This window comes from Piliocolobus tephrosceles, chromosome 17 (assembly GCF_002776525.5).
Source record: "Piliocolobus tephrosceles isolate RC106 chromosome 17, ASM277652v3, whole genome shotgun sequence".
NCBI lineage: Eukaryota > Metazoa > Chordata > Mammalia > Primates > Cercopithecidae > Piliocolobus > Piliocolobus tephrosceles.
The window spans coordinates 26,310,558-26,327,653 of record NC_045450.1 but is presented as its reverse complement, the minus strand read 5'-3'; the positions used below and the strand labels follow the sequence as shown (position 1 = coordinate 26,327,653).

The 17,096-nt window shown below is 48.9% G+C and overlaps 1 protein-coding gene across 4 annotated transcripts in view; it reads left to right on the top strand.

Moving 5' to 3' along the window:
• The window catches only part of GSG1L (GSG1 like), a 294,726-nt gene that overhangs the window by 191,061 nt on the left and 86,569 nt on the right, over window positions 1–17,096 (top strand). For 2 of the 4 annotated variants that reach the window (XM_031934488.1, XM_031934489.1), the window contains exon 3: window positions 12,698–12,850. The exons of 1 other annotated variant lie outside the window; for it this stretch is intronic. In XM_031934488.1, the coding sequence (XP_031790348.1) occupies window positions 12,698–12,850 (153 nt within the window). Of the gene's footprint in view, window positions 1–9,065; window positions 9,158–12,697; window positions 12,851–17,096 lie in introns of those variants that run through there. One more of the 4 variants, XM_023192999.1, reaches the window with a different exon arrangement.

The window sequence follows — 17,096 nt, the reverse complement described above, 5'->3', positions numbered from 1 at the left end:
AATTTAAAACATTAGCCAGACACAATAGCACGTGGTCCCAGAGACTTGGGAGGCTGAGGTGGGAAGATCACTTGAGCCCAGGAGTTGGAGGCTGCAGTGAGCTATGATTCCACCACTGCACTCCAGTCTGGGTGACAGCATGAGACCCTGTCTCCAAAAGGAAGAAGAAAAAAAGGAGGTGTATTAGTTTCCTCTTGCTGATGTAACAAATTTCCACAAATTTAGAATTTAGTGCCTTGAAACAATATGGATTTATCGCATAGTTCTCGAGGTCAGAATTCCAAAATGAGACTTAAAAATCAGTGTTGACTGAGCATGGTGGCTCACGCCTGTTATCCCAGCACTTTGGAAGGCTGAGGTGGGTGGATCACCTGAGGTCAGGAGTTTGAGACCAGCCTGGCCAACATGGTGAAACCCCATCTCTACTAAAAATACAAAAATTAGCCAGGCGTGATGGTGTATGCCTGTTATCCCACCTACTCGGGAGGGTAAGGCAGGAGAATTGCTCCAGCCTAGGTGGCGGAGGTTGTAGTGAGCTGAGATCTTGCCACTGCACGCCAGCCTGGGCAGCAGAGTGAGAATCGGTCTCAAATAAAACAAAACAGCAGCAAAAAACCAAAGTGTCAGCCGGACTGTGTTTCTTTCTGGAGGTTCAAGGGGAGAACCTGTCTCCTTGCCCTTTCTGTCTTCTAGAAGCCGTCTGCATTCCTTGGCTCATGGCCTCACATCACTGCAACCCCTGCTTTTGCCATGGCGTCTCCTTCTCTGTCTCTGACCCTTCTATCTCCCTGTCATAATAACCCTTGTGATTATACTGGGCCAACCCAGATGTCAGGAAAATATGCCCATCTCAAAATCTTTTTTTTTTTTTATGCCTTCAACCTTTGTCCTTTTAAACAAATTTAATTTAATTTAATTTTAAGTTCCAGTATCCATGTGCAGGACGCGCAGGTTTGTTACATAGGTAAACGTGTGCTATGGTGGTTTGCTGCACCTATCAACCCATCACCTAGGTATTAAGGCCCACGTGCATTAGCTATTTATCCTTCCATCTCAAGATCTTAATCACATCTACAAAGTCCCTTGTACCATGCAAGGTAACATATTCTCAGTTCCAGGGATTAGGATGGGGACACCTTTGAGAGCCCTTATTCAGCCAACCCCAGGGGCTTAGAGAGTCATCACATTCAAATGTCTTACTGCAGCATTCAATGCCTTTGACACATGGATCCCAAGCAGTCCTGCCTATCTCCACCCTCAGTACCCGCCGGAAGGAAGTACAGCTGCAGGCTGAACATCCCATTTCCCGCGCACCTCCAGCATGCCCCACCCATTGGAGTGGCCCTCTAGACCAGTGCTCCTCACCCTCCTACATGCTTTGGAGTCAGCTAGGGACCTGGTGACAATGCAGGTCTTCAGTCAGTAGGTCTGGGAGGGGCCAGAGATTCTATATTTTCTCCAGGGTCCCAGGGAATGCTGACGCTGCTGGTTTGTAGACCTCCCTTTGAGGAGTGAGACTCTAGACGAGATGATTATGTAGAAAACAGTCATCTCTGGGCCCCGTGTTTCCAAGGTAGCATGCCAATTGGCATTGGAATGGCATCACATGCCCACGTGCTTTGTTGCCTGACCTTTTTGCCCGTCCCACTAAAGCAGTCACTGAGGGTCTCTACTATGACCTGGAGTCAAAGCATAAAAGCTTTCCAGACTCATTAAAAGAAGATTCCAAGTGAGCGCTGTGACCTTGGGCAACTCACTTGCCCACTCTGGGCCTTTGCGGAAAGGATGTGGGGCTGGCTGGACGAGAGAACTTTAGGGAACAGCTGTCAGATCCATGCCCTTGGCTTAGAAAGTCAGTTCGGGCATCTGAGCTGAATGTCTTTCCTTTTCCTCTAACTCTGAACATTGAGTTATGGGCTGGCATGGTGTTTGTTAGAACTCTGGACCCTGGGAAAGCTGGATAACCGAGGGTTTGCAGGGCATTTCACCCCTATCTGTAGATATCAGGGGTCCATACAGGGTCTTAAAATGTTGCACGGCTGCTGTGTCAGGGATAGAAATGACTTAGATATCGTCATATAGGGAGACGAGGCTGGAAACTCTAATGCTCTCGAGAGCCTGGCAGGACCCATGAAGGGTTGAGGGGCACCGGGTGGGGTCTCTGCCCCTGTCTGAGGAGGGCAGCCCTAGCTCACCCCACAGTCATCATCACGTGATGATGTAGGTCCAGTATTGTGCCTTTGCCCATTTTGCAAACGAATCCAGAAATCTGATTTTTTTTTTTAATGTGAAGCCTCCTATTTTTAAATGTTGATAATGAATTCAGATATTTTTAAAATACTGTGTGGGCCAAACAAGACATTTCTGTGGGCTGAATTCAGCCTGTTGGCAACTCGTTTGAGAATCTACTCACTCTACCGAGAGGGAAACTGAGGCTCACAGCAGCAAAGGGACCTTCCTGAGGTTTGCAGCATCAAGGTTTAAACTCGGGGCTGCCGACACACGGTGCAGCCACCATCTGTTGGTCTCACTGTAGTTCTGTCTTCCAGACAGCCCTTTTCCCCTCAAACCTCAATCCTCCTGCCTCGGATAGAGCCAACGCAGCCCCCAGGCACACAACAGGAAACAGCCTGGGAGGTGGAAGAGTGCCTCCCACCCGACTCTGCTCCTGACTTACTCTGTGACATGGGAAAGTCCTGGCTCCTCTTTGCATCTGAGAGTTCTCCTCTGTAGAACAAGGGCTGGGGGCTCAGTGACCCCTGGAGTCCCTCCCTACGGCTCTCCATGGCCTCTGGCCTTTTTCTCCCAGCCCCGGTACATCCCTGCCTCTGAGCTTCCCATATTGACATTTTGCAAACAGCAGCTGCCACAGAGACGTTGCCAGCCCCCGAGGTCCCAGTCCACATCATCTACATGATTCAACATGCTCGGTATCAGGGGGCCCGACACCCATCTCACAGCCAGCGGCCACTGCGCCGTGCCTTATTGATTTGATGTATTAAACTGATGGATTTTTTGAGAAAAAAAAATGTTTTCTTTTGAAAGGCCATTGCGTCTTGAGACTTCATATGACTGTGCAACAATTCCCCTCTGATCCCCATAAAGGTTTTATTTGTCCAGTGGCTGAAAATGCACTTGTTCTAGGCTTGCTAATTCTCCTTGGCTACTTTACTTTAGGAATAACAACAACAGGAACAGCTAACGGGCACTTTAGACAGGACAGGTGTTGGCCTAAGCACTTACTCATCAATTAATTCACTTAATCCTCACAACAGTCCATTGGCTGGCTGCTTCACGTATGCCCAATTTACAGATGAGAAGACTGAGGTTCAGTGGCAATGTATCCTTTTCCCAGTCTCACAGCTAGTTCTTGATGGAGCTAAGGTAACCTAGGCAGGCTGGTTCAGGTCCTCAATTTCTTTCGGTGCCTTACCACCTCTTACTACAATTGCTGGCCAGTGATGGTGGCTCACGTCCATAATCCCTGCACTTTGGGAAGTCAGGGCTGGAGGATCACTTGAAGCCAGGAGTTTGAGACCAGCCTGGGCAACAGAGTGCGACCCTGTCTCTAGAAAAATTAAGAAAATTAGCTGCATGTAGTGGTGCATACCTGTAGTTCCAGCTACTTGGGAGGCTGAAGTGGGAGGATCGCTTGAGGCCAGGAGTTCGAGGCTGCAGTGAGCCATGATTGTGCCACTTCACTCTAGCCTGGGAGACAGAGTGAGACCCTGTCTGTTAGTAAAAAATGAAAATGAAAAATTAGCTGGGCATGGTGGTGCACGTCTGTAGTCCCAGCTACTTGGGAGGCTGAGACCAAAGAATCTCTTGAACCTGGGTTGAAGGTGCAGTGAGCCTTGATTGAGCCAGTGCACTGCAGCCTGGGTGACAGACTGATACCTTGTCTCTAAAAAAATAAAAAGGAAAAGGGAAAATTATTATAATTGTGAATAATGACACTTATTAGCAATAAATAGTCATACTTAACTTTCTTCAACTCTTTCCAAAGGTCGGGCTTGTGTGATTTACCGGTATTGTCTCATTGACTGCATCCAACAAGTCAATTATGCCCAGTTTAGGAATGAGGCACCCCACGGACACAGGACCACTCAAGGTCACGCAGCTGAGACACAGTTCCCACCCATCTTTTTTCACTCAGTCAAGGATCTGGCCCTGGAAGCTCTCTCAGCAAGGGAGGGATCCAGGGAGAACGGGAAATCATTCCTGCAAACCCATCAATCCCAGCAATGAAGGGTCAGAGTTGGCGTCACAAAGCTGTTTTTTAAAAAGGCAAAAAGTGCAGCTAACAGGATCGGCTGTCACCTCCCGGCTCCGCACCTGATGAGAAATCATTTCATTCCTTCTGCCCCCTGAAGGTCACCTGTTCTCTGCCGCAAATTGAACCATTAGTGCAAGTTTCGGAGACTTGGGACAATCATCCCCACCATTACGGAGCCTTTCGTGGCGTCACCAAGGCGAGGCCTTGCCGGGCCTGCTGAGAGGCTGTCTGTTCTGACTTCCTGTCCTTCCGCGAGCTTGCATTCCGTAGCACTAAGAAGCAAAGTGAGCGTTCATCACAGCCCAGGCATTCTGCATTGGTTCCCGATTGTTTAATTATGCCCATACCGCCTTTTATTTGCCTGACACCAACACCTACTTTTCTTTTCTAGCATTGACTTAGTTTTTCCTTAAGGTGACAATTTCTTTTTTTTTTTTTTTGAGACCGAGTCTCCCTCTGTCACTCAGGCTGGAGTGCAATGGCACGATCTCGGCTCACTGCAACCTCCACCTCCTGGATTCAAGTGATTCTCCTGCCTCAGCCTCCCGAGTAGCTAGGATTACAGGTGCCCGCCACCACACCCGGCTAATTTCTGTATTTTTAGTAGAAATGGAGTTTCACCATGCTGACCAGGCTGGTCTCAAACTCCTGACCTCAGGTGATCTACCTGCCTCGGCCTCTTAAAGTGCTGGGATTACAGGCGTGAGCCACCAAGCCCGACCAAGGTGACTCATTTTTTTATTTTTTATTTTTGAGACAGGGTCTCGCTTCTGTTGTCTAGGCTAGAGGGCAGTGACAGGATCGTAGCTCACTGCAGCCACAATCTCCTGGGCTCCAGTGATCCCTCCCACCTCAACCTCTCAAGTAGCTGGGGCTACAGGCACACGCCACCATGCCTGGCTAATTTTTAAAATTTTTGTAGAGATGTGATCTCGCTATTTTGCCCAGGCTGGTCTCGATCTCCTGGGCTCAAGCGATCCTCCCACCTTGGCCTCTGGGATTAGAGGCTTGAGCCACTGCATTCGGCCTCATTTTTTACATGTACACTTAAAAACGGGACTTTAGATTCCTGGTTCTCAAATTGGATTGCATATCAACATCACCTGGAGGGTCCATTCAAACACAGAATGAGTCCTACTCTCAGAGTTTCTGATTCCACAGGTCTGGGCTGGGGCCCGTGAATTTGCACTACAAGTGCCCAGGTGAGCCTGGTGCTGCTGGTCGGGCACTCAGTGTGTGCTTAGACCACTGGCTTAGACCACCATTCTCACTGGAAATCAGAGTCCCTTGCATAAAAAAAAAAAAAATCTGTCACTGAGGGTCCCTGCAGAAAACAGAATCCCCCAAATAGTTCAAGTGAAGACATTTTAATGAAAGAAACTCCTTACAGTGGAGTGAGAAGGGTTAAGAGAATCTAAGGCCAGGCACGGTGGTTCATGCTTGTAATTCCAGAGCTTTGGGAGGCTGAGGCAGGAGGATCGCTGGAGCCCAGGAGTTTCAGACCAGCCTGAGCAACATAGTGACACCCTGTCTCTAAAAAACAAAAATTAAAAATTAGTGGGGTGTGGTGGTGAGTGCCTGTAGTTCCAGCTACTTGGGAAGCCAAAGCAGTAGAATTACTGGAGCCCAGGGGGTTAAGGCTGCAGTGAGCCATGATCCAGCCACTGCACAATGCACTCCAGCCTGGGTGATAAAGCAAGACTTTGTCACAAAAATAAATAATTAATAATAACAAATAATAAAAAATGTTACTCAATCTGGCTAGAAACTATGGAAGACTCTGAGCCTGAGGCCAGCCTTGCGTTTGCTTTAAAAAATTGAAAAGTGTTAGAAAGGTGTTAAGGACCTATTAGCACCACACAGAGATTCTTTTGATTGAGGTAATAAGAACGTTAAAAATCAGGGGAAAGAGAATCACTTTTTCACTCTTTGGTGTAGACAATTTAACGTTGTGACTCAACACCGCCTTAAAGCACTTGTCCCCTGGTGGGAAACAGGAATGTGTAGCTCACAGCTCCCAGTGGCACCCAGCTTCTGGGACTTACTCGCCAGCTGGCACTCAGCACTCGGGGAGGGCTGCTGCTGGGGATGGGGGCAGGTTGGTGTACATCCCCCGGCATGTCCAGCCTGTCTCAAAGCTGAGTGGAGTGGGCTCTGGTGGCCAGGGCAGGCCCCCAGGCAGAGACACAGGGGCCAGCAGGTGGAAATATGCCCCCAAGGGCCATGGGCAGCCTGGGGGCACTGGCTGTGCCTGCCGCACCTTCACAGCCCCCTGCCACTGCTCCCTCCCCTTAAGTATTGATATCCCCTGGAATCCCGCCTCCCACATGGGTTCAGAGGCATCCTATTGGCTCCAACTACCTTCTGACAATCACAGCAGATACACAGGGAGTGCTGAGTCTTGCCAATGCCCCACACCTGTCTGAGCTCCAACGCATGGACATCCCTGCTGGATGTTCCATGGCTCATGTAGGCTCTGCATGTCATTGTCTTTCTGCCTTAGCAGTGTTCCATGCTCAGTGAGGAACGCCATCATCTGCTCAGGTGTCCAAGCCAGGAACACGGCAGCAGTGTGGCCTCCTCCCTCTCCTTTGCCACCAAATTCATAGGTGCACAGCCCACTGAGTCCAACCCTCAAGGGTTATCAGTTTACCTACTTGTCCTCATTCCCATTGTGGCCACAGTCTGGGTCACCATCATCTCTCGCATGGAGTGCAGTGGAAGTCCCCAGGAGCTCTTTCCCTCTTTCCATCCATTCCCTTTCCATCCATTCTTCACTCTCCTCTCAGCATACAGGATTCCCTGGCTAAGCCCCTCACCTGCCCCTGAACGCAGGTCAAGTCCAGTTTCCCCAGCCTGGCTTCCAAGAATCCTCCAGATTGCCTTCTCTACCCTGTAGCCTCCTTCCCTATCACACCTGGTGGCTGGCTGGTACAGGATCCCTGAGAACCGAAGGGCCACTCCATCCCACTCAGCGGCCACCCTTTTCGGGACACCTGGTTCCAGAATTGCTTGGGACTCTGGAGAATATCTTGAATGGAAGCCTTGACTAGGGAATCCTACGCCCCACAGCCAGACCAGCCACAGCAACCTGCTAAGAGCGGGAGAATATGGTTTCCAAGTGGCACTCTGTCCTGATGACAGCCTCCTTGCTGACCATGGTTCCTGGAGTCACAGAGGCGTGAGTTTGAATGCAGACTGTCACTACCTAGGTGTGTAGAGCAGTTGCTTAATCCCAAGGAAGCTGAGTTTTCTTGTCTGCAAAATGGGTGATGCATTGCTACCTTGCAGGGCTGTTAGGAAGATTTGGGGATATAATCCACATGAATTTTTGTGTCTGAGATCAGATTATCTAGAGGCACAGAGTAAGATGAGCATTTGGGTATAAAGCCATTGGTGAAGGAAATGCTCCCTGGGGAGACTGGTAAGGGAACTGAAGCTGCAGGATAGGGAAGGGAGAAAGGAAAGCAAGGGATGGTGTCAGGCCAGTCTGACCCCAAGGGGGCTTTGCAGTGTGGGTCACAGCTCAGAGTTGTCCTAGCCAGAGCCACAGGACAGGACCCTGCTGGTCAGTCATGTGTTGATGGCACCTAAGAGGGAAATGTAAGTTCCCAGTCATTTTCTGAACAAAGATAGAAAAAATTGGCTCTGGTTGCCCAAAGACAATCCTCTGAAGACAGAAACTCGAAAAAGAGAGCCTAGGAGACTGGGCGGGACACCAACATTCTTCTTTTTGACTTGGCACATAATAAAGACCTTATAATTGTCAGCCTTTATTGTGACAATTATAACAACAAGAACAATCATTATTGTTATTAATTTCCTTGGCTGGAGTGGGCTGAAACTCGCAGACGGATGCTCCCGAGCCCAGTAAGAAGATAAGGAAATAAATCTAGTAATCTAGCTGGAAAAGCACAACTCGGCCAGGCACACCTGGGAGGCCTTGGGAGGCCGAGGCGGGAGGATCACTTGAGGCTGAGAGTTCGAGACCAGCCTGAGCAACATAGTGAGACCCTGTCTCTACAAAATAAATAAATTAGCTGGGCATGGTGGCACTTATCTTTAGTCACAACTACTATGGAGGCTGAGGCAGGAGGATGGCCTGAACCCAGGAGTTAGTGGCTGTAGTGAGCTATGATCATGCCACTGCACTCCAGCCTGGACAAAGAGCAAGATCCTATCTCAAAAAAAAAAAAATCTGTATATCTATATCTATCTATCTGTCTAAGCACAACCCAGCCGGGTGCAACTCAGGCCTGTAATCCCAGCATTTTGGAAGGCCAAGGCGGGTGGATCATTTGAGGTCAGGAGTTCGAGATAAGCCTGACCAACATAGTGAAACCCAATCTCTACTAAAAATACAAAAATTAGCTGGGCACAGTGGCGGGTTCCTGCAATCCCAGCTACTCGGGAGGCTGACGCAGGAGAATTACTTGAACCTAGGAGGTGGAGGTTGCAGTGAGCCGAGGTGGTGTCACTGCACTCCAGCCTGGGTGACAGAGTGACAGTCTGTCATAAATAAATAAATAAATAAATAAATAAATAAATAAATAAATAAAGCACCCACAACCCTGCCAGGCATCGGGGTACTTGTGCCTGTTTCCCCATGGTTAAGTTACTTCTGGAGCATCCCCACCTCCAAGCTCTGGCCCATCTCCCATCACTTCTGAAAGAGCAGAGCTGGGCCCTGCTGTGAGGGGAGGTGCGGGGGAAGCATCCTGGCCTGGGGCCCACATGGGCAGGGTTGACCGCACCCCCTGTGGTGTGGGGGCTGCGCGGGGGAGGCAGCTGAGTCAGTGAGCAGTGCCATGATGAGGGGCAGTCCTTGCCAGAACCAGCAGGGGCTGGAAACCCAGCGAGAGGAGCATCAGCAGCTCCGAGGTAAAGACTGTTGGGTTGGGGATGAAATCTCCTGGGTGTCAGCCACCCTCCTGCAGGCTCAGCGCTCCCTGAATTTCCTGCTTCGCTCCCCGCTGCCTGGTGGGCCTTGGGCCAGCGAAGGGCTCGGAGGCTGTGAGTGTGCGGTGCCAGGGGGTGTTTTAACAGCATCCAGGCTGCCAACAGCACATTATTCTCTAACAAAAATCCAAGGAATTGCCCAGGAGATGTGATATTTTGGTAGGGGGGAAAAATAAAAGAAAAGAAAAAAGGGAAGAAGAAGAAAAGTTCTCTGAGACTCTAAAAGCGCTGTTGTGCTAGGAGTGATAGTGGGTGTTTCAGCATCTGGGTTCTTCATCAGGGAGCAGGTAGGGACTCAGAATTTACTGTTTGTTTTATTTGATAAATAGTATTTCTTGGATGTCCCTGGGATATTCCAGGTGGAAGGAACAACTTGTGCAAAGGCAGAGAGCTAGAAAAGGACAGGTTCGACAGCTTCGGAGAATAGAACAGCTGAAGATGAGGACTCCTGGTTGTGATGGAAATTCTCCTCAAACTGGCATGGGCAAAGACAAAGAATTAGTTGGTTCATGTGATTGAAAGAACAAAGGACTGGCAGCTTCAGGCATGGCTGGGTCCAGGGGGCTCAAACAATGTCATCAGGACGCACTCTTCCTCCAGCTCTTGGCTCTGCCTCCCTTGGTACTGGGTTCACTCTCAGGAAGGCTCTTGCTGTCTGGTGATTCAGTCAATTCCATCTTTACATCCTTCTAGCCTCAAACCTGGTAGAAATAAAAGGCTTCTAGGGCTGGGCGTGGTGGTGCATGCCTGCAGTCCCACCACTTTGGGAGGCCGAGGGAGGATGTTCACTTGAGCTTAGGAGTTTGAGACCAGCTGGCGCAACATGGTGAAACCCCATCTCTACAAAAATATAAAAATAAGCTGGGCATGGTGGTGCATGTGTGTAGTCCCAGCTACTCAGGAGGCTAAGGTGGGAGGATCACTTGAGCCCAGAAGGTGGAGGCTGCAGTGAGCTATGATCACACCACTGTGCTGCAGCCTGGGTGACAGAGTGAGACCCAGTCTCAGGAAGAAAAAGAAGAAAGAAAGGAAGAAAGGAAGGAAGGAAGGAAGGAAGGAAGGAAGGAAGGAAGGAAGGAAGGAAGGAAGAGAGAGAGAGAAAGAAAGAGAAAGGAAGGCAGGAAGGCAGGAAGGAAGGAAAGAAGGAAGGAAGGGCGAGCTTCTCTTTCCCAGTAGTTCCTGCGAAAGTCCTGAGGTTGAGTCTCATTGAGTAGACCTGGGTCATGGGTCCATGTCTGACTGCCCATGCCTGGTCTGTAGTTCTTTCTCTAAAGTGTGGGTCTTGGGGGACCACATGACTAGTGTGACCTGGAAGGCAAGCCATGGGGATGTTCCTAGTTCCATCTTCTATTGGCTACTTTTTCTTTCAGAAATCATATGCACCCTCACAATTTCATTTCTCCCTGTTGACTCTATCTCTGCCCTCGACCTCGTCAAGAGCCCCTGGGCTGTATTTCCATTCCCCATTGGATATATCCCCATTATGTTCTTCTAAAAAAACTGTAATAGTACAAATGACTTGAGCTCTTACTATGTGCTAATCATAAGCTCCTTATATTGCTGTGCAACTGAATGCTTGTATCACCGCAACACTGCAAGACAGGTGGTATTACCCCCCATTTTATTTTTTTATTTTTCGAGACAGAGTCTTGCTCTGTCACCTTGGCTGGAGTGCAGTGGTGCTATCTTGGCTCACTGCAACCTCCGTCTCCCAGGTTCAAGCGATTCTCCTGCCTCCTAAGCAGCTGGTATTACAGGTGCATTCCACCACGCCCGGCTAATTTTTGTATTTTTAGTAGAGATGGGGTTTTACCATGTTGACCAGGTTGGTCTTGAACTCCTGACCTCAAGTGATCCATCTGCTTCAGCCTGCCAAAGTGCTGGGATTATAGGCATGAGCCACCATGCCTGTCCATTACTCCCATTTTATAGACGAAGGAACTGAGGCATACAGAAGTTCACTCCTGAACCAATGACTGGAGTTGGAGGGACACGGCACTCTGACTGGCTAGACCTGAGTCATGTGCCCCAGCATGGAGCCCAGATGTGGGTCAGCTGCAAAGGAACTATGTAGACAGAGAAGAAAGAGGCTCTCCCGGTAAAAAGCATGCGGGAATCATTATAACATGGGTAGGAAAAACAGCAGATGCCCCCTAAACCAGATGGCGAATGATGGTAATCCAATTTGGACCAATTTGTAGGAAAAGGGAGCTGTGCTATCTCAGGGAATACAAAGAAAGTTTGAACTGCCAAACTACTGGAAGGACAGGAGTGCAGGTGGCCTTCAGGAACAGCTGGAACCAGGTGCTCACGTGGTCAGAATGCTTAGACTCTCATCCAAACTGCTCTTTCCTGGTCTACTTCAGTGGATCTAAGTGCAGATTCCTAGAAGAAGACTTTGATTGGTCAACTATAAGTCAGATTATCATACTGGACCAATTAGCTATGCCAGGAGGGCAGGACCCTACCAGAACAGGGCTAACTGGGAGAACCACAAGGTTGAAGTGTGGGAGTAGCAATAGTGGGTTCTAGAAAAAATGTGGGGTAGGATACAGGGCAGATAAAAGTGTAGGTGTCCCTTGAGGGCAAACCTGCTGTGTGTGTGAGGTGGCATACTTAGAGCTGCAGGTGGCCAGATGTGATGGCTCGTAATCCCAGTACTTAGGGAAGCTAGGCAGGCAAAAGCTTGAGCCCAGAGTTTGAGAACATCCTGGGCAATATGGCAAGACCGCATCTCTACAAAAAATAAAAAAATTAGCTGGATGTGGTGGCGCACTCCCATATTTCCATCCACTTGGGAGACTGAGGTGGTAGGATGGCTTGAGCCCAGGAGTTTGAGGCTGCAGTGAACCGTGATCCCACCACTGCACTTCAGCCTGGGTGACAGAGTGACACCCTTTCTCAAAAAAAAAAAAAAAAAAAAAAAAACCCACAAAAACAAACAAACAACAAGAACAAAACAAAATGTATAGTTGGAAGTAACACAGAACCTCACACTAACTGGCCTAACAATACAGCAGTGTATCTCATGAAGCCCAGAACAGGACAGCTCCCAGGGCTGGTGGTTGGTCTGATGAAGCCATCATTCCATCACTCTTCACTGCGTCTACAGTGTCAGCTTCACCCTAAACTGGTGGCTTCATGGCTGCAAGCTGGCTCTCAGTGGTGATCATCTAACCCATGAGAAAGAAAGGGAGCGCCTGGTCCAGCCACAGGATAAAAGTTCTTCCCCAGTAGTGGGCATCCAGAGAATGCTGACTTAAGCTTGGGTCCCTGAGCCGGCCCCTGCGGACAAGGATGGGACGGCCATGACAGTCTTCCATCATCAATCAGAACGTCCCCCAGAACCAGGGTCTATTCTAAAATGACTTGCTACCCTCCGCTGGTGTGGGAGGAATAGGCACAGGGTGAGCCATCTTGGGTTGCCCCTCATCTCACGGCCTCTCTGCCTCTGTTGGACAGGGGTCCTGTGGCTGTCTGTGGTCTCCGAGGTGCTGTACATTCTGCTACTGGTGGTTGGCTTCAGCCTCATGTGTCTCGAGCTCTTCCACTCCAGCAATGTCATCGACGGGCTCAAGCTCAATGCCTTCGCGGCTGTCTTCACGGTGCTCTCAGGTAAGGCATGGCCAGTCCCGTGGCCTCTCAGAGCAGAGGCGAGAAAGGGTGCTGCCCTTGGAGTAAGCCCTGGTTGTACCAACCGGGAGGCATTGGACAAGTCACTTCTCTTTGTGGGCCTGAGTTTTAGCCCACAAAGCTAAAAAATGTAAAAAATTTGTAAAAAATGGCCAATGCATATTGACTGAGTATGTATCACGTGCCAGGTGCCGGACCAGGTACTAAGGTTATAGTAATGAACAAAAGTAGGCAGTCCCAGACCTCAAGGAGCATAACACGTGTGGGAGGGAGAGGCAGATGAACTTGAGATATCTTCAGGAGATCAGTGCCACATGGTCTTTGATGGATTGGATTTGCAGTGTCAGGGAGGGAGGTGGTTTTGCAGAGTAGGCTGACTGTGCCGCCTTTCCCTGGGATATAAAAGAGAAGCCGCCTTGGGGTGGAGGGCACATCGCTCCTCTTCCTGAGCTCATCTGGCTTTGAGAACTCCATGTGGAGAGGCTGCGTTGGAAGTCGAATGGTCAAACACATCCGGAAACTCAAGGGCAAGGGTGTGTTGGGCAGGGATTGTGGGGAAAGGCCACGGAGCCAGGGATTTTGAGGGTTTCAGGAAGAATGGGACCGTCAGCTGCTTCATAGGACTCAGGAAGATGGAGACAGATGATTCCAAGCAAACACTTAGATTTGGTGGGCAGGTGCCCAGGGTCGCTGCAGTGGATCCAGGTCATCAGGGGTTAAGCTGGGATTACACAGGAAGGGAATAAAGGAAGCCTATAAACTAGAACATCAGGAGGCCTGGCAGACAGAGCAGTGGCTTGGCTGTGTAAGACATTTGTTCCTAAAAATCTGAGTGTAAATTGAATTTCTATAAATTTAATCCTATTCTTCACACATTGGAAGAACTCTATTTAATGAAACCGAAACGATGAGCCTCTTGGTAAAGGAAGTAATCTCTCCTAATTGAGGTATGTACATTTGACAGAGGGATCTTGCAAAGAATAGAGCTGCATTCAAGAAATTAGAGCACACGCCATAGATCAAAATGTGCCAATCTGTCATCCCCAGGATGTGGGAAATCCAATCATCATAGTAAAGAAAAGAAGAAAAATAGAACAGTTGTCACCACACACAGACAACGTGGGATTCGGCCTCCATGCACGCCATCCCTGTGCACCCCATTCCCAGCAGTCCAAGGATGAAGAGCTTGTTTATTCTTTTTTCCCCTCCGTCTTTTATTTATTTACTCAACCAACATTCGCTAAAGGCCTAACTGGGCACTGTGCTTGTTTGGGGGAGTTTAAGGAAAAAGACTCAGTCCTTGCCCTCCTGAAGCCTTTCTCTCTCAATCTCTTTTTTTTTTTTTTTTTTTTTTTTTTGAGATAGGGTCTTGCTTTGTTGCCTAGGCTGGAGAGCAGTGGTGCAATCACGGCTCATGCAGCCTTAACCTTCAGGGCTCAAGCGATACTTCCATCTCAGCCTCCTGAGTAACTGGGATTATAGGCAACTCCCATCCCCCCACCACGCTCAGCTAATTGAAAAAAAATTTTTTTTTTTAGAGATAGGGTCTTGCTATGTTGCCCAGGCTAGTTTCCAACTCCCAGGCTCAAGTAATCCTCCTGCTTCAGCCTCTCAAAGCACTGGGATTACAGGCATAAGCAACCACGGTTGGCCAAGTTTGTGATCTTGTGGAGAGACGTATTCATCAGATGATTCTAGCATGGCATGTTGACTTCTATGGACTGGGTGTGTTAACAGCCCTGTGGGAGGGGCACCCACATTTGCCCAGGGAGTGGGGATGAGCGGGGTGGGCATGGGGAAGGCAACATTTGAGTGAGACTTGGAAAATAAGTAAGAGTCTGCTTGTTGGATGACTTGAGGAGGGCATTCCAGGTGGAGTGGACAGCATAAGCAAAGGCCTGATGATGGGGCATATTCTGGGAACTTCACATAGCTCAGAATGGTGGGAAGACTGGGAGTAGGGAGAGGAGGAATGTTGAGAGGTGAAGCTGGAGAGGTTTGTGAGGGTGCCAGTGCTTTATAGAGGTCTTTGGATTTTACCATATAGGCAATAGGGAGCCACTGAAGAGTGTGGAGCAAAGGGCAACATGGTCAGGTTTGCATTTGGGGATTGTATTAGTCCATTCTCACACTGCTAATAAAGACATACCCGAGACTGGGTAATTTATAAAGAGAGAAGTTTAATGGACTCACAGATCCACATGGCTGGGGAGGCCTCACAATCATGGTGGAAGGCAAATGAGGAGCAAAGTCATGTCTTACATGGCGGCAGGCAAGAGAGCGTGTGCAGGGGAACTGCCCTTCATAAAACCATCAGCTCTCGTGAGACTCACTCTCAGGAGAACAGCATGAGAAAGACCTGCCCCCATGATTCCATTATCTCCCACTGGGTCCCTCCCATGACACGTGGGAATTATGGGAACTACAATTCAAGATGAGATTTGGGTGGGGACACAGCCAAACCATATCAGGGATGATCTCTCTGGGTTCAGGGTGGAGCACAGATGAAGTGGAGCAAGAATGGAGGTAACCAGGCCACCCAGGAGGCGGCGGGAGTCATATTGATACAAAGCAACAAGGCCCAAGTGGAGAATGGGTGAGGACAGGGACAAGTCCACTGTGCAGGAGGTAAAGTCAGTGGGGCTTGGGGACTGGTTAGGAAAGATGTGTGGGAGTGGGTGGTTAGGGGAAAATAGAGTCAAGGTCAAGGGTTTCTAGCTTGGAGTGCACAGAATTCAGGAGGTCCATGAACCCAGTTGGGGGAAATAACATCTTTATTTTTCTAACATAAAATTAACTGTAATTTAGCACTTCCTCCAACAAATCACAGTAGTGGGAATGAGACCCATGACATAGTCATCAATAGTAATCCACACTTTTCATGAAATCTCACCACAGCTGCAGCTATCTCAAAATGCACTCCTTCAAAAGTATATTACTTGGTCGGGTACAGTGGCTCATGCCTATAATCTCAGCACTTTGGGAGGCCGAGGACGGCAGATCACGAGGTCAGGAGTTTAAGACCAGCCTGACTAACATGGCGAAACCCAGTTTCTACTAAAAATACAAAAATTAGCTGGGCATGGTGGTGCGCACCTGTAACCCCAGCTACTCAGGAGGCTGAGGCAGGAGAATTGCTTGAACCCAGGAGGTGGAGGTTGCAGTGAGCCAAGATCACGCCACTGCACTCCAGCCTGGGTGACAGCACAAGACTCTGTCTCAAAAAAAAAAAAAAACAAAAGAACAGTATGATACTTATTAGAGCTTCCACCAAATCTCATTTCATATGTTAACAAAATGGCACATAAATTCCTACAAAAGTTTGTTTGAATATATTGCTAACTGTATTTCAATGTAACTGATTTCTTCTATACTGTATATTTCATTTTATCCAGTGGAAAACATTATTCTGAGAAGGGGTCAGATGGTCAGAGGGCCCTTGACCTGGGAGATCCCTTGGCTGTCCTTTGGCTTGGGGTGGGGTGAACAGTGGTCTCACCAAGATGGGGAAGAAGGGGAAAGGGCTGGAGGGGAGATGATCAGTCTGTTTCAGACAGTTTGGGCGTGATGTCTCGGGGGGCAGGCAGCCGGCCCCCTCTCCTTCATCAGTGGGTTCATCTATCCTTTTCTTCCCCTGCACCAAACATCAAAAAATCACCTCCATTTTTCCAAGCATGCAGCTCTTCCCCCAACCTGCTCACTCCAGCCACACAACAAAAGTTTGTCGTTGGCCACAGGCAGCCACCACCAGTTCTTGCAAGCAGGCTCCTTGTGGGGCAGGAGGTGGGGGACTCTTTCCTCTACCTCCAAGGGCTTCTCAAAGTTTCTACCCCTCAAGAAAACAAATAAACCAAGCCAGGTTTCCTCCTAGTGGGGAGACCCACTGTGAAAGCAAATAAGATTGTCTCCATAATTCCAGGCAGATAAACAATCCAGGCTCAGGGAGGTTAACTGACTTGCCCAAGGTCATGCAGCTGGTCATTGCGGAGCTGGGATTAAACCCAGCTCCAGTTGGTTTCAAAGCCCTGTGCTCTTTTCACAGACTTGCACTGCAGGAGTGACCAGGCGGGAGGACGAGCATTTTAAGTCTTCAGAAAACAGTAACTGAGAAGTATGTAGCAGCCAGATGATGGAATAAGACTGAGGTAGCAAGTGGTGGAGAGAAAGGATTTTGTGTTCATGCCTGGGAGAAGATAAACAGGAGAGACACAATATGAGGAGATAAACT